Below are 25329 nucleotides of genomic sequence, written 5' to 3'. Positions count from 1 at the left end.
GCTGCACTCTGGGCCATGCGAAACAGGTGTGGACCGAGGCTTCTGGAGCGGCTGCCACGGTGGGGGCACACACTACCCCGTTGCTTCTGACCCGCCTGCACAGTCCCAGGTCCACCCAACATTCTGCCTCGGGCCGCACGTGTCTGCACTCTCGGGCCAGTGCTGTGCCGGCAAATGTAACAACCAGCTCTCGGGGGGGGGGGGGGGGGACAGCGCTGCGGGGTAGTGTTTCCCAGTTTCTGGGGTGTACGTATGCCCAGCGCGGCCAATTCCAAGCTATCAACATGAGGTCACCGAAGACAGAGTTGGGAAGATACGCCCGTTTCCCCCGCAAAGACACAACTGATGGAGACAACCTGCGGGACACAGATAATAGTTCGGAAGGGAGGAGTTTTCAGTATTTATTACCTTTGTAAAATAGAATTTATTTAATTGTAAGTTTATATAATTTCACTTTTGTGGATGGTTATGTTTAACAGCAGCTCACGGAACTCAGGAAAATTTGGTGATCAGCTTTTACGAGCGGGCACCAGCTGGGAATTCTCCTTAGTAGATGGGTAGCAACTCGGGGTCAGGGGCATCCGTTTGGTGTGGCTAAGCGGCCTGCAGGGGCCTGGAACGGGCACTGGGCCCTCCTCGAGTGCACGCCGAAGATGACAGCCAGCAGAGGCACAAGCTTATAAGATATGACGTCCCCAAGGCCCCCAGTGACGAACTTCGTCTCCTGCCTCTCAGCTCCTCCCCTGGTGTGGCCCTTAGATAAGACCCCGGCAGAGCTTACCTAACCCTCCCCCCTGCCCCTCGCTCTTTTTGGCCTTAACCCAGGAACCCTAGACACACTCCACCCGCCGGCCCATCAAAGGCAGACGCCCCGGGTGCTGCGGCTCCCACTCCGCCTGCGCCCTGCCACGACCCCCTGGGGTGGCCTCTCGAGGTGTGAGGACCTGTGAGAGACAACCTTCCGTACTTCAGCTGCTCCTGCTGTCGGAGGCCCCACTGAGCAAATGCGAATCTAACAAAATGACCACATCCACATCCCAGCACAGAGCAGCCCCCGGATGTTTGCGGAACGGAATCGAAATGTCAGGCCACGGTGGAAAGACCACCTGGAGCTCTGGTTCTGAGGAGCGAGGGAAGTTCTGAATGCCTTCGACGTGGCGCGTTGTTCGGGTCAGGCCCCGGGTTTGTTCACTGTCCCTGTAGCCCCATCTCTTGCACGGACCGTCGGCCTCGGTTGTGTGACCTGCTTTGGCCAACGGGAGAAGAGCAAATACGATGCAGGTAGAAACCCGAGCAGCCCTGGGGCCTCCTCTCTCTCTCGCTGCAGTTGGAGCCCTGAGACCACCGGGGAGGGGGCCCAGGCTGCAGGGCGAGAGGCCTCACGGAGGAGGACTCAGACCCGAGTGAGGCCCTTGACGGCCCTCTGACCACAGACACACACCCGGGTCCAGCCAAACCCATCAGAGCTGCCCATCTGAGCCCAGCCCCGTCGCGGAGCCACATAACTGTAAAGCTAGTAAGTTGTTGTTTGAAGCCGAGACGTTTTGGGCGTAGTTTGTTACGTGCGAAGCCGAGCCAACCACTCCTCAGCACGATGCGCCACAAGTGGTTTCTGGAGAGATGCAGATGGTCAGGCAGGCGGAAAGGCACACTGGGGGGGCCCAGGAGGATCCCCTAGACCCTGGGCCATGGGAAGGGTAAGGCGAGTGAGGCATTCACCTTGCACACAAAATGGAAGGCGGTATCCCCAAACTGAGGAATCGAGATCAATAATACTGTAGTGCAATATTAATCAAACCAGCAAACTGTAGCTCATGAGCTGGCTGCCCATTTCTGTAAAATAAGTTTTATTGGAATTGGGGCTGGGATTAGGATTTAGCAAGCAAGGTAAGATCATACACGCACAGGGTCAGCTCTTGTTTTTATTAAAATCTTGATTTTTTGCCGTGGCATTTTTGCAGTAATCTTATTTGTGCCTTTGTTTCTTGTTTATCTCTTTTGATTTGGGCTAAATCCTTCCCAAGTGAGTGACTGACCCCTGGTATCTGATTGGAACTCAAACCTCTACCTGTCTATTATATTCCCATAGGAATATGACAAGGGTCATCATTTAAGCTGTTGTCAGGCATTTACACCTTGCTGGGAATGAAGCAAAATGAGATCCAGTTCTACTCAGAAGAAATTAGGGGGCCAGGTAACCAGAGAGCTGGGGTCAGCTTCCAGGGGAAGAAGTCGTCTTCCTGAAGGCCCACCATTCTCAAAATTTCCACAGGCTCTCCAGTGCGGCTCCCTGGGTGGGTTTCACGGGCAAGTCCTAGTAGCCAGCTGTATGACCACATGTCCAGATGACCTTGGAAACCATCTGGGTTTATGCGTGTGCTTGATTCTTGCCCCCGTAGGTCGTGTTCGTGTCCGACCCCAGCCAGCTCAGAGAGGCCGGCAGACAGCTGGGATATTTATGGAGAAGCTCTTGGTGTTTTACCAAAGGCTCGTGCTGGCCATCGGCCTCGGGATGTGGACGTGTGTGTGGGTGAGGGGAGTCTCCCAGGGTGTGGTGCGGAGGCTGGATGGTGTTTACTTACCCCAGAGAAACACCCGCTGTGCCTGGTGACTTCGGTGTAGTCTGACACAGAGTTGGCTACGTCCCAAATCTCTAAAAGACTTCTTCTTTTCCCGAAGTGGCCAGACGTTTACAAATCAGGCTTTAGCCCATCTGTAGGTCTGAGGGAGAAACAGCAGTTGCCTTTATACCATGGAGAAGAGGGGGGAACCCATGACTCTCGCAGTCCCTCTGGATTTCTGCAGACAGGGCTGCTCCCACACCAAGACGGGGGAAAGGCCGTGCCAGTCAGCGGCATCTGAGGAATCCGAAGGGGAGTGGATTTACTGGGGGGAACAGGAGAGATTTTTCCATGACTTTCCCCTGCTGTTCATCTGCAACCACTTTTCAGAGTTTCACTGCGGAGCGGTCCCGTTTCAGGGACCCAGTCTCTGCTTTTCCTGTCTGTCCGTATCAACAGGTGCTTGTGACAAGCCTTGGTGTTTTCTCTTCATGTCTCAAGTCAGGAGGGAGAGAGTGCCTGGAGGTGGGCATTCCCAAGAAGAAGGTAGGGCCTTGTTCTCCACAGCTTTCTTCCCCCGGGACACGGAGGGGCCCACACATTTCCGGAGAATCTGGATGTGGCCTCTCGGCCAGTCACACAACCACAGAGTCCAACGCACCCGGCCTCGTGGCACTGCCGAGATCTCACGAGATTAACCCCGGATCCTAGCTGGTGACGGGTTGACGGACGTCTCGGGGGAACCTGGTGACTTGCCTGCTCTGATGTTCTTCTGTTTACCTCCTCGGCTGGCTCGCTTGAGGAGCGAGGAGGCCCTTGAAAAGTGCAACGCTTATCTGCTAGTCACGTCCAGTTGGACCACGAAGATGTCTTCGCTAAGGGCACAGCCAGGGCAGGCGGAGTGCCAAGGGCATAAGACACGATTTCCTTCCCACACACACACAGAGCCCATACCACACACTAGTACCATCTAAGTGTTGATTATTTTTATTTCAATACTCCTGTTTTAGGAGAGGGCAGATCCTGCTCCTGGCTTGGGTGACATCGCTGGCTCTGCCAGCAAACGTCTTTGCTTTGTCCTCAGACATGGGCTCCGATGTCACCGTCCGCAAGGGGCCAGCACCGTCCTCCCCAGCGGGGACCAGTCGTTTTGCCATTGGAGCTGTTCGTGTTTGCAGTGTTGAAGGAGGAGGGCGGGGGCACGGGGCTACACTGGTCAGCCCCACGTGGCCTGCAAAACACGCGTGTGGAGGATCGGAGCGGCCGTGTCTTCCACGCTGTGCGTGGGGCTAGATGACGCTCCTCCCAGGGACAGCAGACCTGCTGCTCAGGAGGGCGGCTCGAGCACGGGTTTCCCTTCTTCTAACTCCCTTCCGTTTTCTCCTAGCTGGCCGGAGAGAGGAGCGCTGGTGTCCACTGAGGCCGAGGCCCCCGTCCCCGGCTGGGTTTTCAGGCCCCGCTCCTCTGCACGGGCTCCCGAGACGAACAGCTCGCTGGCCGGGCTCGCGCTGCCTACCCAGCCACGTTCCCCCGCGTGTGAGGGGACAACCAGAGAAGGGCAGTGACCGGAGCCCGTGTCGTGGGGCTGCCCGGAGAGCCAGCCTCGCCTCAGCTCCTGAAGCCACCTGGCAGCTCGCAGACAACCGTCTCTCCACATCTGTCACCTGCAGCCGCTGGCTGGCCGAGAAGGGGAAGCTGGCAGGTCCTCGGGCCACGGGCTGGTGACGCCGGGGAAGGAGCCGTCCTCACTTCCTGTAACACTGGCTGCCTGGAGAAGAAAAGCCAGAGCCAGCTGCCAGCATGAGGCAGCATCCTCACAGAGCGCCCTCTGTCCCCTACAAGCCCTTCTTTCAACGGGCTCTGAGCACAGGGAATACAGAGAACCTTCCCTTCCCCCAGGTCACCTGCTCTGTGGCCGGGGCACGACTCACGTGGCCGTGCTCTTTCCTCACAGGAAGCAGGCTGCTTGGTGTGGGGCACTCAGTGAGTTTTGCTGGCAATGGCTGTGCTGTGTGTCGAGGCCACAGGACGTGAATCTGCAGCTAGCGGAGCTATCTAGGCGCAGGCAGGGCCCCGTGGAGCCGGCGGGTGCTGCCTGTTGCTAGTGTGGCTTTTCCTCGCCTGGGCTCTGGCCTGAGGCCAGCAGGGCGAGGGCGGGCCTGTCTACCTCTCTCGGGCCACGCTGTCCCGGCCTCTGCTGGGGCTTCCCTCGGGCCTGTGTGAAGAAGCACCTTGAGCTGCACGGCTGGTGGGGACAGGGACCTGGGGCGTGGCTGTGTTTCCCAGCAGATTCGTGCCGAGAAGAGGGAGGGCCGGGCTGCCCTCCAGCCACGGCCCGTTAACCACACAGCCAGCCCAGCGGGTCTCGGGTTGACCAGAGCGCCCGCGGCTCCGGCAGGAAATGAGTGGGGCAGGGCGGGTGGGGGGCAGCACAGCGGCAGAAATGCATATATCCCGAGTGTGACAGAGTTTCTGTTGCTTGACACCCTTTGGTCCTGTTTCGCTTTTGTTTTCCTTTATTTTGGTTTATTTATTGATTTATGTATTTTTTTTTTTAAGATTTTATTTTTAACTAATCTCTATACCCAGCATGGGCTCTAACCTACAACGCGGAGATCAGGGTCGCGTGCTCCACTGAGCCGGCCAGGTGACCCGCCCTTATTTTTAGTTAAGACTCTTTAGAAAGTGGAGTGGTCAACTGGCCAAGGCTAGGAGGGAATAGAGAGAGAAGTGGTCTCTCCAGTGCCCAAAATGGCAGGAGGCAGGCCCCTTGGGCCCACCCTACCCTCAGTCCCTCCGGTAGCCCCAGCTCCAAGGCGCCTCTTAGTTTGGTTTCCAGGCTGCCTGACTAGCGGCTAGCTGCCTCCCACCAGAAGGCAGGTCCAGGGGCGCCGGGGCAGCTCAGTCGTTAAGCATCTGCCTTCGGCTCAGGTCATGATCCCAGGGGCCGGGGATCGAGCCCCACATCGGGCTCCCTGTTCAGCAGGAAGCCTGCTTTTGCCTCTCCCATGCCCCCTGCTTGTGTTCCCTCTCTTGCTCTGTCTCTCTCTGTCAAATAAATAAAATCTTGAAAAAAGAAAAAAAAAGAAGGCAGGTCCAGGTCTCAGTGCCGACCACACAAGTCCCACAGAGGTGTGGGGATCTTAACTCTGGGTGGCACTGCCCGGACGGTCTCCGTCTGCCAGCTTATGTGTGAGCCCCCGAGGCCAGTGGCAATTGCATAAATAGAAAGATGAGTGAAGAACTGGTCTCTAGGGCAGAGGAAGACACCAGCTGCGGCCCTGGTCCCACAGGGAGAGGAGGTGGCTTTCCCTGCGGCCTTTGGGGCACAGAGAAGCACAGTGCCCTGCCCTCCCGTCTGACTTACTCTGTGGGCCCCTCGTGGAAGACGACATGGAGCCGGGACGGCTGGCCTGCTGGGGGCCGCATGTAGAGAACTGAGGGGCCAGAGTGGATGCCTTGGCCTTGGGTGGGTTCGGGTCCAGGATCGCCGGGGTGCTGGGGGTCCGGGGCTTGCAGGTGAAGGCTGATGTAAAGTCCCTGGAACGAAACAGGCAATCTAGAGTCAGGGCTACTGCACACTTAGGAGTCGCAGGCGGAAGGAAGGACTCCCCCTCTGAGCACCAGGATGCCAGGCAGGCACGGTCCTGGGAAAGGGGTAGGGGTGGGGTGGGGCAGGGCAGCCGGCGGCATACATCCCTGCCCCCACGGAACTCACACTCTTGGGGAGGAGGAAGACAATAAAAACGGAATAAATGCTAAGGAGATGAGCTGAGAAGGGGGACAGGGAGCTTGGGGGATTATTGAAGTGTGAGATAGGGCAGCCCGGGGAGGTGTGGCCGGCAGGAAACGGTCCCCCATTCTGTCCCTGTCCTACTGCCTGGAACCTTTTATGACAAAGGAGAATTAGGCTGCAGTGGGATTGAGGGTGGTAACCTGCTGACTTTACGATAGGGAGATTATCCTAGACTAGCAGGGTGAGCCCGAGGAAACCAGGAGGGTCCTTAAATGTGGGAGAGGGAGGCAGAAGAAGAGAAAGCAGTAGGTATGAACGTGAAAGAGGCACAGAGACGCGAGCCTGCTGGCTTTGAAGATGGTGGAAGGGGCCGCAGCCAAAGAGGGCAGGCGGCCACCAGAAGCCAGAAAAGGCAGGAAAGAGATTCTCCTGTAGAACTTGGGAAAGTCGTGTGTCCCGGGCACAGGGCGATTCCAGCCCCGGGGAGCTGTGTGGGGCTTCTGACCGACTGAGCTGTAAGGAGATCCATTTGTGGGGTTCAGGTCAGTGCATGTGTGGTAGACTGTGACGGCAGCAATAGGAAACCAATTTTAGATGCAGGAAGGCCTCGCTGAGCGGGTGACATTTAGCCCCCAAACACTCCCGGGGGGGCGGCGCAGGCATTACTTCCCTGTTTTTCAGATGTAGAAACTGAGGCCCCAAGTTTGTGAACGTTCCCAAAGTGACACACATAACATGTAGGTTGTGAGGCCAAGATTTGAGCCCAGGGGGATCTTACAGTCAGCCCTTCTCCAGATGCCGCCCCAGGGGGCAGCCTCACAGGGATGCGGGGGGCAAGTCTTGGAGCGGGCACCCTCAGCTCGGCGCCGTTAGATGAGAGGTCCCAGGAGTGGGGAATTTAAGAAAAAAACAGGATCATAGGGGAAGGGAGGGAAAAATAAAATGAGATGAAATCAGAGAGGGAGACAAACCATAAGAGACTCTTAACTACAGGGAACAAACTGAGGGCTGCTGGAGGGGAGGGGGGTGGGGGGATGGGGTCACTGGGCGATGGGCACTGGTGAGGGCACGTGGTGTAATGAGCACTGGGTGTTATAGGCAACTGATGAATCACTGAACTCTACCTTTTTTTTTTTTTTTTTTTTTTAGATTTTATTTATTTTGACAGAGAGAGACAGCCAGCGAGAGAGGGAACACAAGCAGGGGGAGTGGGAGAGGAAGAAGCAGGCTCCCAGCGGAGGAGCCCGATGTGGGACTCGATCCTGGAACGCCAGGATCACGCCCTGAGCCGAAGGCAGCCGCCCAACGACTGCGCCACCCAGGCGCCCCTGAACTCTACCTTTGAAACTAATAATACACCATATATTAATTAATTGAATTTAAATAAAAAAATATAAATAAAATAAAAAAATAAAAGTAATTTATTTCAAGAGAAAAAAAATTACCATCTTGACCATTTTCAAATGTAGCCCTACTGGAGCGCCTGGGAGGCTCAGTCGGTTAAAATGCAGCCCTACTACATTTAACGAAGGAACAACTAAGAGAAACTAGTACAGACGACTCAGTGAGCACTGGCAGCAGCTACTCCTGGCAGAGGGCTAGCCTTGGGTTACCGGACACGTCCGTCACATGGTCATAGGACAGGGAGGCCAGAGTTGAAGGAGCTGGGTAGGCCCAGGATGGCTGGCCAGCTTCCCCGCGTGGGGCCTTATAGCCAATGGGCAGCAAGGTCAGGTTGTGGGGATGGGGATGCTGAGGTGAGCTGGCAAGAAGTGAAGGGAGAAAAGGTCTGGGTCGCAGGGCTAGGAGTCTATAATCTCCCAACCCCAGAGCAACCAGAAAAGGGCCCTGTCCTTCGGGAGAGCAATTGGGCAATGTGTATGAAAACTTTTATGTGTGTGTTCATTTTCTGTATCAACTTTGCTGGGCCATGGTGCCTAAATATCTGGTCAAACATGATTCTGGATATTTCTGTGCAGGTGTGTTTTGGATGAGATTATCATTTAAATAGATGGATTTTGAGCAAAGTAGATTGCCCTCCACAGTGTGGGTGGGCCTCATCCAATCAGTTGATGGCACGCATAGACAAAGGCTGATCTCCTCTGAGCAGGAAGGAATGGTGCCAGCAGACTGCCTCTGGACTCCAACTGCAACTCCTCCCTGGGTCTCTAGCCTGCTGGCTTACCCTGTGGAGTTTGGACTGGCCAAGCCTCTACAATCACGAGAGCCAAATCCTTAAAACAACCCCCTCCTGCCCATCCTCACCCCCATCCTGTTGGTTCTCTTTCTCTGGAGAACCTTGACTAATACACCTTCAAAGTCAGCCTCCTCTTTGCCCTAGGGCACGACCTTGGTTTGGCCATGGTAGCTTGTTGGGGGCGGATGGAGCACCCGCAGACAGGGGCTCCTTCTGGCTCTTGCCCTGGGACTGGAGGGCACCACAGAGCCACTCCCTGGCTTGGCCGAACCCAAGCCACACTGGGGGTGGCTGTGGCAGGTGGTACTGTGGACTGAGGATACTGGCCCCTGTCCCTGACTTCCACAGGGGTGATGGCATCACAGCCCCTAGGGGGGACACAGTGGGAGCTGGAGGTGGGGGGTCAGTGTGGCCTCCAGGCCCCCAGGCCCCCTAAATGGTGAGCTCAGCAGTCTGAGCCCCGGGGAGCCAGAGCCAGGACTTGGTGATCGTTTCGGAGATGAGGCCAGGTTAGGGCAGGGCAGGAAAAGCACGGGGACAGGAGATTCGGGATGGCAGTGACCTATGACTTGGGAAGGTAAGTTGCTGTGGGAACCCTGGTGCTGAGTAGCAGGTGAACTTCACTCGGGTAAACTGGGCGTGGCCTGCAAGAGAGACAATTACTCATTAGAGAGGCTGGCCCACTGAGATGAGCTCGGCTCCTCAAAGGCAGTATTGTGTGCAAGCGAGGGGCAATCAAGGGCTTCTGGAGATACTCAATCTTTCCTGTGGTTTGGAATGCTGCTGAGTCATGATCTCCCAGCTGAGCAGTGTCCCCCCCACCCCACCCCCGGGGCAGACGACCCTGCATCCCTTAGTCCCTTCTGTTCTCCAGAACCACTGTCTGCAGGAAGGTACTAACGACATTTGCTCCGGGGTCCCCTCAGTGGACTCTGCTCCCCAGGGCTCGCCACGGGCTCTCGGTCACTGCCCTGGAGATTTCAGCCACATTAGGCGAGAACCCAGGGAGGGGCGAGGTGTGGGCTGACTCGGAGAGCACACAGCAGATGAAGGTAAATGCACAGACTCGCCAACGGTTTGCACACGTGTATATGTGTGCGTGTGTGTGTGTGTGTGTGTGTGCGCACAGGAACACGCAGGGCCCCTGTCCTCATTCCCCTGATTTGCTTGTCCTTAGTTTCTAGTTTCTTTCAGCCGGAGGCACCGTACATGTCCTCACGAGCTGCCACATGCCCTCTGGGGACAAATGCGTGGGGGATAAATCATCTATGTAGACGTATGTGAAACGTCTCTCCTCGTGAAACCTCTCTCCTCTTCCCGTTCTAGAAGCCATAATACTTGCTCAAGAGCCATTTCCTGTCTGTGGCAGGACGGGAACTCTGACCCTGTTTGCTTCTGAGCCGGGCCGGGGCCTGGGTCCGCATCTGAGCAGGAACGAGTGCTCTGACCTGAGGCGCCCGCTCCCCTGCGGCTCCTTGGGCCACAGGGAGGCAGCGTCCATGCCAATGCCTCCCAGTCGGTCCAGCTGGGCTCCTCTCTGCAGGGCCCGTGTGCCAGCCTGGACAGCACCATGGTTCCCCAGCTACTCGATGCTAAGGACTCTAAGAAGCAGACAGAAAACTCGGGAACAGGAACACTTGGGTGTATGGAGGGGGAGGGAGGCAGTGGGCTCCCGGGGTCTGAGGCTTTTACTGCCTGCTTTCCAGGAAGGCAATTTCCCAGCAAGACCAGTGGCTGGAAGCCGGTGGAGTGGAGCTGGAGCCTCTGTTATCTTTAAACCACCTCCTCTCTGGGGTTAAGCAGTGAGAGTATCGTTCAATCTACCATTTCCCCAACCAGCAGCCTCAGGGCCTTCCATGGGGAACGGCAGTCCGGCAGTCAAGCGGCGCCTACCCAGCGGCAAAGGGGCTGTCCTCACTCTAAGGACAGAGAGACAGGAGCTGGGGAAAGCAGCGGGACAAACATCCCCCACTCAAGCCAGACAGAGGGCCATTCTCTCTCCCTTCCTCCTGATTCATCCACCAGAGATTTTGAGAGCCTGCTCTGGGCCAGGTGGGGACACGGGGACAGACACCCTCACCGTGGCCCCTGTCTTTCAGGACAGCGGGAGACAGGCATGGCCGGGGGTGGGGGGGGGGGAGGGAAGGGGGGTGTGTGGTGGTGGGTGGGTGGGGCGGAACGCAGCTGTGTGACCGGACTTTGGGGTCAGGGAGGAGGAAGGGGTGCTTAGCCGAGACCTGGGGCAGCCGGTGAAGAGGGGACTGGGGGTGGGGACAAAGTGTGGCAGGCGGCAGTCACATAGCCAGAGGGGAAGCGAGGCGGGTGGACCAACTGTCTACTTCTCTCTCTTTCCATCCTCCTCTTCCTCAAACAGAACCCACCCCCACTCCTCCCAGACTTAAAATAAGAGTTGAATTCACATGACAGACATTAGGGCAAGAGCACCCATGGGACTGAACCCCATGGGGGCATTTGTGCCCAACAGGACCTTGGAGGGCCAACTAGGTCACTGTACTCAGTGTCACCAGGGGGAATGTTTCTCAGGAGGGTCTTTGGGGGGGGGGCCCTGCTATGAAAACACTTATTCTGGGGAGAGAAGATTCTCTCCAGTGGTAAGCCTCAGAAATGAATTCTGCCTTTACAGGAAGGAAAAAGACATGGTTCTAGCCCTGGGGGGCTGGTTTGGCCTGGCTGAGGACTGTATCTGGGCCCGGCCCTGGGCACAGGGGGCAAGTACGGCAGGGGCCCAGCCTCAGCTCTGGCCCAGCCCTCTGAGGTCACTCATTTTGAGCCCCCCACTTCAGGAGGGTGCCAAGAGAACCCCTGACCTGGTGTCAGGGAACCCCTGACCTGTGGGCCTCGGGCACTTTCAATCCCAGAGCACACCTTCAGCCATTCTGCCGGGTGGGGGAGGTGGGTCCCTGGGTCCCCAGCTGGTCAGGGGACCTCACCCCCACCCCAGTCCAGGTCCAGGTCCCAAAGTCCTCTGGCTCCACCGCGCACAGCTCTGCTGCCCTGGGCGCTCCGACTTCCTTGTTACCTGGTGCCCGCCCGCAGTGTCTGCCTTGCCGCGCGGGAAAGGCGGGTGCAGGGGTGCTGCCAATAGGAAAGGGGGAGGCGCTGCAGCACCCCGTCGCCTGCCCGCCTCCTCAGACTTTCTGCCCCGTGGGAGCTGGCTCTGCCAGGCCCTTCTGCCTGTCCTGGGTGGCCATGGCAGCTCTGGGGCGGGGAGCCCTGTGGCCTTTAGAACTCAGCAGAAACTCCTGTTTCTGTGGCTTCCATCCCCAGGAGCCAGCAGGGAGGGCAGCCAGGCCTGAGTAAGGGGAAGGTCGGTGGGCTGGTTTCTCTGACCCCTCTACACTGTGAGGGGGAAACATCCGGGCGGGGGGAGCCTTCAGGTCTCAGGGGTCTGGAATGCAGCCCTTCTGCCCCGTCTCATCCAACTCCAAGGCCCTGGTGCTCACAGAGCTCCTGATGGGGCCAAGGTCAGCCTTCACCCCAGCTGCGGTGTGGGCCTGCTCACCGCAGACACACTCATGGAAACACTTCCCAGTTCTAGAGAAATGTGGAAGCACAGGAGGCCTGACTGGTCACCATGGCAAAACTCCTCTATTTCAGGGACTCCGACCCAGCTTGGGTCCAATGGTTTAGTGCAGGAGGTTGGCTTCACCATCTTGAAATGACTCCGGCTGCGGGACGCTGCATGGCCAGGAGGAAGTGGTGGGGGCAGTTGGGGTGCCTCGCCATTGGGTTGGGTCTGACACCAGGGCTAGGCCCCTCTCCCTGAGCAGGCTGCCTCAGATCTGAAAGAAGACCCAGACTTCCTAGATTCTCAAGAACCCCAAGTGACCTCTCAAAGGCCAGGCTGTACTCCCTTGATACAGAGGAAGAGAAAATACCTTTTTTTCTGTGTGGGATCCAGTTTCTATTTTAGGAGGGTGACATCTGAGCCAAACCATTTCACGAATCTTGTTCGACATCTTACTCCCCTCCATCCCACCTTCTCCAAAAGCAAATAGCTGAGACAGGACACTGCTCACAGGTTACTCCAAGTCACGCGTCCCCACAAACGTGCTGAGCCTGCAGTGCTTAAAACGAGTCCCTTGGGCTGGTTTATGAGTTTCTTCTCCTTCTGGGTATGACAACTGACAATTCCCAGGGGGCAGGTCCCTCCCCTTGGGCTCTGAGGTTAACAGGTGTGGTGGCCACGTTCCCCCGGGGTATCTCTATAGGTTGCTTCAGGCCCCAGTGAAATGCTCCTTTGTGACCCAAGTCAGAGGCTGCATCAGAGACGAGCCCTCCCAGGAGACCTCCCCATCCCTACCTGGTGGTCTCCCCACTGCCTGGGGCCTGGCTGGGGACCTCCGTGGAGGGCAGGTGAACCTCTCCCTGATGTCCTGCTGGCAACCGTTCTCCTGGCTTGATGTCCGCGGTGGCTGGGGAAGAAAGAGTTCAGTCAACTCCGGCTCTGGAACCTCTTTGAGGATGCTTCTTACTGGGCTGGCCAAAAAGCTAAGAAAAGCACATGCCCAGGCTAGCCCCTGATAGCTCTCTGGTGCTTACAGATGAGGACTTGCTTACTTGCGCAGGGTGAGAACTTTCTAGGCGGCCACTTGGTGTACTTACAACCTGGGGTTGTGGCGTGAGTGCTCTGGCTAAAACATACACAGCACAGGAAGCACAGACCTGCAGCCCTATGGCTTCTCCAGGCCCCCCTCTGCTCCTCAAACTCCAAGATCAAGACCTGAGCTGAGATCAGGAGTCGGATGCTTAACCAACTGGGCCACGCAGGCGCCTCTGGGGTGTCCTGTATTTTTATTTGCCAAATCTGGCAACCCCAGAGGTGGGGCTCTCTCCCCCCTGAGCTGCCCCAGGCCCCTTCAGGCCTGAATCCCTCAGTCCACCCACAGGGGCAGGAACTGCCTTCGTTCCCAGCAGTGCTCGTGCTGACCTCATGGCCAAGGACCAGGGCACCCGGGTCATCCCGGAGACCTTCACAGAGAAGTGACAGAGAAGTGCCCGATGACACTGCCACGTTGCTCTTCCAAGAGCCTATTTTGGATTTCAAATAACATGCCCCGCTTCTCTCCGGCCCCACTTCTCTTCTTCTTCTGCAGCCAAAGGGGTCCACGCCCCTGTCAGAGCAATTCTGTGACGGAGAAGCAATGCTGCTTCCTTAACCCAAGCTTCTTCCAGCTCTTTCACTTAAAAATCTCCCTGGTACCTTTGCAATGTGGCCTTGGCTTTATCTTAAATACAAACTTTCTTCTTTGCAGGTTTCCTCAAACCCACAGTGAGGGTTGCAGCTTTGATTCCCAGGTAACAGTCTTTTCACCCAACCAGGGAATCTATTTCTGGGATGAAGCCCAATGGATGGCTTTATTTATGGTCCGTACGGAACAGTCTCCACCTAGAGCTGGGACTGGAACAGGAAATGGAGCCTTCTGTCACCTGTCCGCTGGTGGACAAGTGGCCTGCTTCTCTGTGCTCTCTGCTCCGTGGGCTTCTAATCAGGCCCAGGAGACAGCATTTAGGTGTGTGAGGCAATGATCGAGTGGAACCACACGCCCCTGTGTGCTGTGCTACGCACAGAGAAGATCCCATTCGGGGAATGGCGCCCAGGGGCAGGCCGTCCTCCAGGATCAGGAGCTTTCCCAGGTGGGTGTGGGCGGAGGGCCAGGCTGGGGGTGGGTGGGCAAGCCCCCTGGCAGGAGGGAGGAGGATCTATGCTGAGCTCTCTTGAGACCCTCCGAGGTCTTTCGATTCTGTCACCAAATAGCAGTCACCCCCTCTGCCCCTTCCCACCCCCTCCACTGAGTGTCACGGGGCAGGCCTTCAGAGCTCCCAGCACAGAAAGCCGGGGACTGGGGGCAACCAGCCGCTGTGTGCTCCAGAGGCTTCCTGGGATGAAGTACTGTTTCCTCACCTGTGGACCGCTGCGGACAGGGCTGGCCACTTTCACTCCAGGCCACTGACAAAGTATGCGACTTTGATATCCAAGGTAGCCTTGGTTGATGGGAGAAGGAGACTGACTTTCCTGAGGCCAATGTCTTAGAAAATTCGAAGGGGCATTCTTGGCGTTTTCCTTTTGGGAACTATTTCCTTTCGGCTCCATGGGGCTAAGTCCCTCTGCTTAAAAAGAATGTACTTTCTGGCCCTGCGGTCCACTGATCAAGCCGAGGGAGGATCCCACAGGTTCCTCCTCTCGAGATTTCACCTTCAGCATCGACCGGACGCAGAGGTGTGAAGAGCTTCCTGAGCAAACGCGCCGGAGGCCGCTGTGGCGGATGGGGCAGGAGTTCCCCGCATGAGCGCAGGTGGGGAGGCCAGACCTAGCAGCAGGCCGCGTGTGAGGGGCCTCTGAGTAGCAGCTGCGGGAGGCCGGACTGGGATGGGCGGACAGGCAGAGCGAGAGCACAGAAGTGGGAGAGACGGCTGAGAAGCAGGATGTATGGATGGAAGGGTCCACGGGAAGTCAGCTCAGGCTTGTGACAGGGAAGGAATAACACAGAAGACAACGAGGCCACCTGGCCCACCACGGTCCTCTTCCTCTCGGGCCCTCTTATATCTGCTGAGCCTAGAGGCAGCCTCTGAACTAGTCTCAACCCTGGTTATGTGCCTTCTAAGCACATAGGCCCAAGCCTGCTTGCTGCCCATCCTCACGAAGAGGCTGGATCAGAAGGAGGGATGACGACAACAAGACCAGCTGGGGGAGGACATGAGGGGGAAGACACTGGTCCAGGGTGTTGGTCCTGGGGTGGCTGCAGCTGGCCAAGCCAGAAAGAGGGTAGGAGAAAGAACAGAATCTCTACCAGAAATGCTCCCTAAGTGACCGAGGGAGAGCCACTAACCCAGAAGGTGGGCTTCCCTAGTAAAAGGATTGTTGGGGAGAACTAGGAGTGCTGTCCTGAGGCTGAGGGCAGGCAGGGAAGGGTGGGGGAGAGAGGTTAACATAGCTGGTTTCTGGCCGGTGGACTGCGGGCAGCTAGTTCTGGAGCCCACTGAGGAGGGGGGGCAGGGAGTTGATGGATAGGGTATGGGGGGATCCCAGGCAGGCCTAAGCAGAGAGGAGCAGGCAGGAGGAAGGGACATGAGGAATATGGTCTCAACGTTCAAGGCTACACCTGGCAGCGTGACTCGGGCCGAGCGGGCTGCCCTGGCTCCAGGTGGCCCATGTGGAGGACTGTCACGTCCCCAGGGACAGGCACTAGGGCCTGCTGCTGATCACCAAAGCTGCCCACTGTTTTCACGCAAGGAACCAGGATTGGCCAGCGCCTCGACTTTGTCGGGACTACCATCGGTTGTTTTTGAGAATCACAATGACATCACCATCTCCAGGAAAATCAGTTGCCACGCAGCTAGTCCATCGTGGCAACCTCAGATGCCTCCGTCCTATAGGTAATCCATGCTAAATCTTTCCAAAATAAAGGATCATACCGAGAATCAGTGCAAGACAGAGGGCCATCCTGGTGGTCGCTTTGGTAAAGCAAGGACGTACCTGATAAATAAATTACCCTAAATGCAACTTTTGGAAAGTCCAGGTCTATAGATCTTGAAATCATTTTTAACTCAGTGGCATTAGGTTAAATTGGCAAAGGTGGTTAGGCCACCTAAAACCTCCACCCCGGTAGAAGAAATCTCTGGACAAATAGTGGAGCTAATCACCTTTCAGTGAAGGCATAGTAATGTTTACACCTCTAATAACACATGATCCCAGTCGGCAAAGCCTCTAAAACTGTGCATAACCCGGAGACCGTGCCCCAGACGCTCAAACAACCTGGCTCTCCTCTGGCTCTGTGACCAGCCTCCTGCTTTGAACCGGGGCTTGGAAGCATTGGAATCCAATTGCGAGCAGATTATAAAAGTTCTCAGATGTTTCTCATCCTGGAATCTGACCTGCTGCTCTGTTGTTTTTCCTCTTTGAATGGAGATTACAGTCTTATCTGGCCTGCTCATATCCTTTTAATTTCCTCTTGCGAATTAAAAAAAAAATAACTTTGTACATTTCTGATGCAAAGCGTATCTATTTTTTCTGGCATCTAAAAAAATCCTTTTATCTCCCATCCGTTTCTGGTGAACTCGACTAGATGTTTCAAAATGTTTTGGCTCTCGTGGCCATTTCTGCTTCTCCTGGCACATTTCTGTCTCAGACCAGCGTTCGAACAGGTGGCCGACCGCCTCAGCACCAGAGTTTGGGGGGCCAAAGTCTCGGTCATAAATCTACATCATTCTGAGATGACTACTTTGAAATTGCACGTTAAATGCAGCTTTCCCCAAGCAGAAATCTTGCCCAGCTAGTCTGGGGACGTGAGCAGCGCCCACGGTGCTCTGAGAGAAGGGGTTTAGAGGAAAAGCCCGCGGTCAGGCGTGGCTGTGTGGTTGCGGGCCCGGGGGCCTCTGTGACGCAGGGCAGTGGGGGAGCTCAGGTGTGAGGCTGAGGCCTTTCCGTGTCTCTAACTGCTGCTGCTTCCTTGAGTCTAGGCGTCACCAGTCCCCGAGCTGCCTCCCAGCCCCCGGCTGCCTGCAGTTCTTACGGTTCTTACGTGAAGAGGAGAGGCAAGACTCCGGAGCCCTGGGCTCGGCCCCCTTGCAGACGGGACGGTGGGCGCTTGTCAGGGACGGGACGCTGCCGTCTTGGGCATGCTGGGCCACCTGGGGAGAAACGGGCCGGTCTTCCAGCCTGGAGCAAGACAGGAAAACCAGCAATAAATACAGACGGCTCTGCCGACTACCGCGTGGCATCACTAACAGATGCGGGAAGTGCTAGTAACGGAAATTCTTCCATTAAACTAGCAGACATTGAGCTTTATTAAGGTTACAGGCAGAAACTAGAAAGTACCCTGTCAGCTCCCGTAAATTTACAGTGATACATGGCTTCATATCTTCCTAACACAACAAGGGTAGCTTCTGGCTTTGGGGGACACGGGAGCATGACATTCCAACCACACAATTTAAGGCACCCATCTTCTGGTTTTTCCTCAGGGGATGAAGCAGATTAGTGAAGGACAGATGCAATCAGGAAAGACATGGCGGGTCATGTCAGCCATGACAGCAAGAGTTAGACAGGTGTGGGACAGGGAGCTTGGTCTCGGCATCGCCACCTAAATGGTACCTGCCAGCCCCCGGGGCAGTGGAGACCCGTTCACCCAGCAGACATGAACTGGGCGCCCCATTGTGCCAGACCCCCCAGCCGGGTGCCAGAGACAGGGGGCCCTGGGCCAGCAAGGCCCTGAGAGGTGGTGGGACAGAGGCGGGACCCTCATTCAGCCTTGACAGCAGGTCCCGAGGAAGGCTCTCCAGGTGGGCCTGGAAGCACAGCATTTGCTTCTCTTCAACAAGGAGACACTGGCCACCTGCCCGGCGAGGGCCTGGTGGCAGACAGAGCGGGGCGAGGATGTGGCGCTCTGCCCAGGGCTGGGCCCTATGAGACGGCCATTCTTGAATGTCAGTTCCAGTAGCAAAGACCAACAGACGTTAAGCCACCCCGGAGGGCAGGAAGGGCTCTGTGTGTGTGTGTGTGTGGCATTCAGCCAGTCCAGCTAGGGCTGCCTGGGGCCAAAAGAGGGAACATTTTCCAACAGGAGGTAACACCGTGAGGCAGATGCAGAGGCGGAAACAACGACAAAATGTCACACCGTTACAGAAAAGATTTAAGGCACCAGAAACTGCGGGCTGGAGGGGACAGGCGTCCTGGGGCGCTTTGAGGCCCAAGGTCGGGGTGGGGGGATCCAACTGAGAAGGACTTTGTCAGCCAGGGTTTGCTTAGATTTGATCCCTAAGGGAAATAGGAGTCACAGAAACGACAGGCCATTATGATGGGCTGGACACCTCACTCTAGGGTGGTGGGTGGTGGACCGCGGCGGGGGCGCCATTAGGGGAGAAGAGATGGCTCACGAGGGCAGGGGGGAGGGAGGGCCAGGGCTGGGGGAGCAGAGGGAGGAGAGGGCTCGGCAGCCACGGGGTGGGATTCTGGCTCAGGTATTTGGGGGTGTTAACACCATTCCCTGAAGCAGGGGCCTCAGAAGACAGTGGTGTTCACGTAGGAATCGCGGACTTGGGGTGCTGCGGGGACACCCCTCGTGCTTGGGGCAGGTCTGGAACGGAGTGAGAGTTGAGTGGCAGCAGTGCGTAAGGAAACCTGAGGACAAGCAGGATGGGTAGGAACAGGAAATGGGGCATTTTAGGAGGCAGAGGGGTGAGTTAGGGGCCAAGCCCACGCGGCAGCAGCGTGTGGGGGCGGGAGAGTGACCAGGAGGGTGGTTGGCAGTGGCAGCCACGAGAGACGCTGAGTGTCCTCTAGGGCGGGAAGCTGCAGCTGATGAGTTACTGAACTCCACAGCTGAAACGAATGATGTTCTAGATGTTGGCTAATTGAATTTTAATTAAAAAAAAAAAGCAGCTGCAAGGTCACCAGTGGCTGTGGCGGCGGTAACTTGAAGTCACTGCCGGGCCGTGTGGGCCACGAAGGGAGGGGCGGGGGCAGGGAAGCAGGCAGAGGGGGACTGAGCAAGGGGGGGCCGGGGACCTGGGAGCCTGTCGGAAGGCCTGGGGAAGGAAAGCAGGAGGAGGGGAGGGTGAAGCTGGAGCAAGAGGTGTTAAATGATGGTGCCAAGTTTGAACAGTGAATGGGGGGGAGAGATCCAGAACCCACGGAGGGGTGAGGCTGGGGGGGGCGGTTCGAGGAGGAAACAGGCCCACGGAGGGCTGGGGGCACACATCTAGGGGGAGGGAGGGCCCTGAGCTGCACAGGGTGACCATCTTTTTATTTTCAACCTTTCTTTTCTTGATTAAAAAACCACTAAGTGTTTATCATGAAAAATTCGGGAAATACATGGACTATAGAATGTCCTGTCCTCCCAATACCTGGACGTGCCCACTATTAACATCTGCTATCTTTTCACTTTAAAAAAATGCAAACATATACTTGAAACAATTAACTTGGGATCACTGTAAGTGGCCAGCAAGCTGGAGCTACCCTGTTTTATAATTTGCTTTTTCACTTAGCAATGTACTGTGAGGCTCTCCCCATGTATTAAATATTCTTCTAAAACGGCATTTTCATACTGTTTTGTGTGAATATATAATTATGTAAACAGCCTCCTACTTTGGGCATTTAGATTCTTTTTTTTTTTTAATGAATAAGGTTTTCTTTATTTTTTTTAGAGAGGGAGAGGAAGAGAGAGAATCGTAGGCAGGCTCCACGCCCAGTGCAGAGCCCGACATGGGGCTTGATCTCTCGGGGAGAGATCATGACCTGAGTCGAAATCAAGAGTCGGATGTTTAACCGACTGAGCCACCCAGGTGCCCCCATTTGGATTTCTTATGAATACTGCAATAAGTACCCGCGTATATGTATCCATGAGTATCTGATTGCTTCTCAGCATCAAATCCTAGAAGTGGGATTACTGACTGCAGGAGTACTAGTACCTCGAATGTGTGCGGAGTGTACCGTCAGTGTCTCTAAGATCACTGAGATTCTCGGTTCACACTCCTGGCAACACTAGGTGATCAGACCCGGCCGGCTGCGCGGAGTCACAGACGCTTTTTACAGGCTAACTAAAGATCCTGCCGAGCGCAGGGGGCAGCCGGCATCCGCCACCATCTACTGACCACAGGACATTGACCACGGCTCTCCCCTAAGAGGCGGCTGGCTCTGTGTGCTTCTGGGGATGGAAATCACATCTCATTTATTCTTGTTTCCCTAGCCGTTAGCACGCCATCCGGCATGCAGAAGTGGTATAATGTTTGCAGAACTGGCCCAAGGGAGGGAGCTGCTCATGGGCATTTGAGCTAGAGTGGGAAGGTCCAGTTCCAGGAAAATGAGGTCCTCTGTCCTTGCAGGGACCACTTCCACAAGTCAGGGGACAGCCCCATGTGCTCCCCAGGCATGGAAAGATGTCCTCTTCTTCCTCTCCACAAGGGAGAACACTGACCCCAGAATTAACGGTGCCCATTGGTTAGGTCTTATATTATTAGATTCCCTTTATCCTTATTTCTAACTAAATATCCTTATATCATTGTTGCCTTTCTGGGTTTCAAGAACTTTAAAAGATAATCTTGAAATAATTTTTAAAGATGATGATCTGGCATCCTCTATCCCAAATTAAGCAAGATGAATTTTATCAGCTCCTGTTACCACTTCCACTTAAAAAGACATAAACTAGATTTACTAGCAGTTGACATTTGGCGATATTCCAGATCAAACAAGCAAACACAAAACCTGAGATAAATGACATTTTGGGGACAGTGAGGGATGCTGATAGACGATATGATGCTATGTGAATGTTAACTTTCTTAGGTGTGATAATGTGGTTAAGGACAGGATGTTCTTACTCTTGGGGGTGTGTGCTGTAAGTCTGCAACCTCCTTTCAAACCGTTTAGCAAAACAAAGCATACGTGTGTAAAGTATACATTATGCACGTAGAGGAGACCGAGAGAGGATGCAAAGGTGGCAAGATGTTAACAGCTGGAAGCGAAGTTAAAAAATACTGATAGTAAGTTTGAGAGAAAAATTCATATTAGCAATTTAAAATAAGAACCTTGAAATACGAAGCACATGAAGACTAATTTTGAAATCAAATCAAACAGATCACCAATCCATGGAGGCGGCCTGGAAATACTCACAGGGCGAGTCCCACATGGGCAAGAGCCCCTGGCAGGAGCCGGGAGCCGGGGCTTGGCATCCCCAGCAGCCACGCACAGCCTCCGCGAGGGCAGGCACTTCCGTGCTCCGTTTGTGGCTGAATCTCCGGCGCCTGGTTGTTCATGACAAATGTCTATAGAGTAAAACTAGAGACAACCGAACTGCCCAGCTATGGGGGATAACTAAAATAGGTCCTATTCATTGGAACTATTTTATGGCCAATCACTGTAGGTCTTTCTCCTGCTCTCTATACACCCCTGGCTCGTACCCGTTTCTCTCTGCCATTCTCTCTAGACAGCTGGACTGCCTGGCCTGGGGAGCCCACGGGGGTCGAGGCCCCCAGGCCCCCAGGTTGATTCGAGGTTCTGGGTAACCACACTAAAATTTTGTTCACATAAACGGCGTAGGAGCAAGGCTATTTAGAAAGCTAGGCCGCTAAACGTGCATAGAGTTGCTTTAAACAGTGAGTGTGTTTATCTAAAGATACGTGGATTTGGTGTCTTCACCCGCGACGCTCCACCCCAGCAGAAGGCCCGGTGCAGCGGTGGGGGGGCAGCACCAAAGCAACCGAGTGCTGTCTGGGTTGACCCACCACCGCTCCTTCTGGTCCTTTCCTTTGAAATTACATTGGCCGACACGTGGCTTCTGCCTGGCGAAGGCTGCGAGTGCCCGGAGATCCTGAAATCCAACCACTTCATTTTTTGGAAGAAGAAAGCCAGGCGTGAAGCAGACAACCTCTTTCCCTCCAAAATCCCCAAGAGATAAACAATGAAGAGATCAATGCTTTCCAACGCGAATGTTTTATTTTGAGTTTTTCAATACATACATCTTACACTGCAGTTAAAACAAAGCTTAAGAAAAGAAATCCCGCCTCCGCTCGCCCGGACTTACGCTGGGTACCCGGTCCTGTGGCCGCCGGGGGTGACGGGCCGGCGCAGGGGCTCGTCGGCACTCTGCTGCACACTGGCCAGGCCCCTCCGCCTCGCCCTGCCCGTGTTCGTCATAATCTGGTGGAAGGGAAGAGGAGACAGGGCTGGAGACAGCATCTACTTGACAGCTGACCTCGAAGGAGAAGTTCCTACGTGCAATAAATTAATCTATGGTAACAAGAGGCTTTGCAAATAAATGAGGAAGGATCGTGACACAGATTGTTTAAATAAACAGAAACTGGGGGGAGAATTCCTTCAGGTTTGCATATTATACCATTTAGCAATATAAATTAAAAAAGAATCAGACCACGGAAAAGAGGAGAAGAAAACAGTTTGAATACAGTAACAATCACATCTTGGGGAAGACTGAGTTTTGAAAGTGAGAAGAAAAAAAAGATGGGCAGATTTGGTTTCATAAAAATTTTCCACTTATATATTAGAGATAAGCCGAATGAACAGGTAAACAACCAGCTGGGAAGGGATATTTGCTCATATTCGACAGATGAAAGGTTAAGATCGTCATTAGATAAGAAGCTCTTTCAACCGTAAGTAAAACAGTAGACTACTGAGCAAAGAATTCAAAGAGCTAAGTCACAAAATAGAAAAGATCACCAGTAAATACAAGAAAAAAAAGATCAACTTTACAAGTAATTAGAAACTACAACTTCACAAAAAAGATAGCACCCTTCAGTGATGACATGACCATTACAGAAAGGATCCCACGGCTGGCAGGAGGCAAAAATGTTAGCGGCCCAGCAGGCTCAGTCATTTCTAATTACTTTAGGAAGTAATCTGGTGTTTTATATAGGGAGAGTCATAAAAATGTTCACATCCTTGGGTAAATCCTAGTGAAAGAACCCCAAATATGGAAAACGGTAAATAAACCAAGTGTTTGTTATTAACCTGTTTCATAGAGTAAAACTGGAATGATCGAAGTGGCAAAAGGGGAACAAATAAGTGAAAGACGGTGTATTCGTCTGAAATATTAAGTGGCCATTTACAACGATAAAGAAATGTTTCTCCACAACACTTCATAAAAGGTTATAATACTGTGTATAATGATGCTCTCGGTCTGGCTAAAAGCACACAAGACCGGAAGGAGATGAGCACTAGCTGCACACAGTGGTAAGCAGGACGGCAGAACCAAGAGGAATTTTTTCTCCCCTTTATTTTCCAAGCGTTCTGTAATATGGTTAGATTATGTTGACAATGAAGACACATGGTTACAAAAGAAATTACCGTAAAACCGGGGAAATGCGAATAGAGTCTGTGGATTGTGCCAGCGCGACTGCCCGTGGGACACGGCGCTCCAGTCGTACAAGACGGGACCACCAGGGAAACTGCGCGAAGGGGGCCTGGGACCTCTCTACACTACCTTCTCAAATTCCTGTGAATCTAGACTTATTTGAAAATAAAAATAAAAAAAAAATTGGCTTCTACAACAAAACCAAACCAGAAATTTTTTAAAAATTGGAATTACGTCTTTGATTTCTTGATTTTTGCTGAGAGCTTATTTGGGTTAATCTAGTGTTTGAGGTAGGGAAAAGAAAAAGGGGCCTCCCCACGCGGTGGGGACAGCTGCCAGCTAGGGGGGTGGGCAGGGTTGGGGGGTACGAAGAGGAGGCAGTGGAAAGGGGAGCAGGGCTGGAGGACAGAGAAGGTGTGAGGCCTTCAGCCTCTGGGGAGGAGATGGCACATGATTAACCGTCTACAGAAGCCCTAAAACGCAGTTGCACCCCCTTTATATCTCCTGTGTGCTCTGCAGAGGGCTGTTTTAGCTGCAATCACTTCACACTGCGGGCTGCTTGTGCTCAGACTCACGCGGCCCCATCCAGGAGCGAGGCTCAAATTTACAGGCCGCGCTACTCCTCAGGCCAGCAGGCCCCTTACGTCCAGCCTCAAATGCACCCCAGGAACACCGTGCTTTCCTTTCTCCCTCCATTATTCCAGACAGAACACCCGGGTCTTTCCAAAGAAGGCTCAGAAGGTGGGGTCCTAAGGTACTGGAAAAGGGGAGACGGTGACTATATGCCTTCCTTCCTCCTTGTCCTCCACTCCATGGCCCTTCTGAGCTCACCCTCCCAACCTCCCAACTCCTTCCTAGAGGACACGTACACGTGGGAGTGTTTCAGCCTTGCAAAACCCTGTCAGCCATACCATTTCCTTCTTTTTTCTTTTTTTTTTTTTTAATTTTAAGTAATCTCTACAACGAACATGGGGCTTGAACTCACAACCCCGAGATCAAGAGTCGAGTGCTCTACGACTGAGCCAGCCAGGGGCCCCTGCCATACCCCCTCCTTTAAACCTTACAGGCCTAAGAAACAACTTCAGGTGGGTGCTATTTGTCCTCGCCACTGGATGAAGAAACTGAGCCTGGCCTGTGGGCCAGAATTGTCTGGGCTGTTACCCAAAGGCCTGAGGAAAGGTCCCTGGTGAAGAGGGCTAAGTGCGCGGGACCCAGCGCCGTGCGGGGCACACCCCGCATCTCAGAACAGCCGCTTCCCAGACGGCCGCCGGCCTGCTCGCCTTACAACCCGCTGGGCCTGCAGGGTGAGCCACGGTAGCCGCCGGGTCTCTGGGCCCCTCTCTGGGCCCCTCAGTTTCAAAGCAGCCTTTTTGGGCTGGAAAGATCTGAAAGGATTTCTAGTCCAACGACCTGCTGGCTGTACCGAGTTCCGCAGAAATGCCGGAGGGGCTATTGGGAGAGAGAAGAGAAAGGGTTCCTGGCAGTCGCCTTACTCGGCCGGAGGGACTCAGGCTTCATCTGTGTGACACATGGGGGTTTGGTTTGAAAGAACATTTTGCTACTAAAAAAATGCAGCAGATGATTGAGTGAAATGTAATTTATTCAGTAGTAAAAGATGGTCAATACATGGCAATTTAGGTAAAAAATGTTATTCCCCATTGACTAGTTTTCAAGGATTGGTGAATCACATAAAGAAATTGTGACATGTTAACAGAACAGTATGAATTTTTATAATATAGGTACTCTATCACCTATCAGTCCATCCATCCATCCACCCACCCACATAGAAAAGAATATGGGAGCTGGAGCAGACACTGGTTGCTGCCCACCCAATATTCATTCCCTTTTGACCAACAGTACTCTGATTTTGTTGGCAAAGAAATGTTTCTACTTAAAAATACTCCCTTATCCAGACTCCCTTGCAGCTGGGGGTCCTGTGACTCGGTTCTGACCAGTGGGAATGAAGCGGAGTCGCCAGCTGGAGCTTTGGGGACAAGCACTGCAGAGGGGGAGATG

The 25329-nt window shown here is 54.3% G+C and overlaps 1 protein-coding gene across 4 annotated transcripts in view; it reads right to left on the bottom strand.

Moving 5' to 3' along the window:
* Window positions 1–355: 355 nt before the first annotated feature.
* Window positions 356–25329, bottom strand: part of ARMC9 (armadillo repeat containing 9) — a 147138-nt gene continuing 122164 nt past the window's right edge. Inside the window, exons 22-26 of one of the 4 annotated variants that reach the window (XM_045794135.2) lie at window positions 22030–22145; window positions 17029–17174; window positions 12819–12930; window positions 5929–6101; window positions 356–4329 (exon numbers count right to left, since the gene is read on the bottom strand). In XM_045794135.2, the coding sequence (XP_045650091.1) occupies window positions 4307–4329; window positions 5929–6101; window positions 12819–12930; window positions 17029–17174; window positions 22030–22145 (570 nt within the window). In that variant the 3' untranslated portion in view covers window positions 356–4306. The remainder of the gene's footprint in view (window positions 4330–5928; window positions 6102–12818; window positions 12931–17028; window positions 17175–22029; window positions 22146–25329) is intronic. The other 3 variants (XM_045794136.2, XM_045794137.2, XM_087864302.1) reach the window with 3 other exon arrangements.

Source organism: Ursus americanus, chromosome 1 (assembly GCF_024610735.1).
Source record: "Ursus americanus isolate L20-20 chromosome 1, mUrsAme1.1.p, whole genome shotgun sequence".
Classification (NCBI taxonomy): Eukaryota; Metazoa; Chordata; class Mammalia; order Carnivora; family Ursidae; genus Ursus; species Ursus americanus.
The sequence above is the reverse complement of the archived record's forward strand: the minus strand, read 5'-3'. Positions and strand labels throughout refer to the sequence as shown.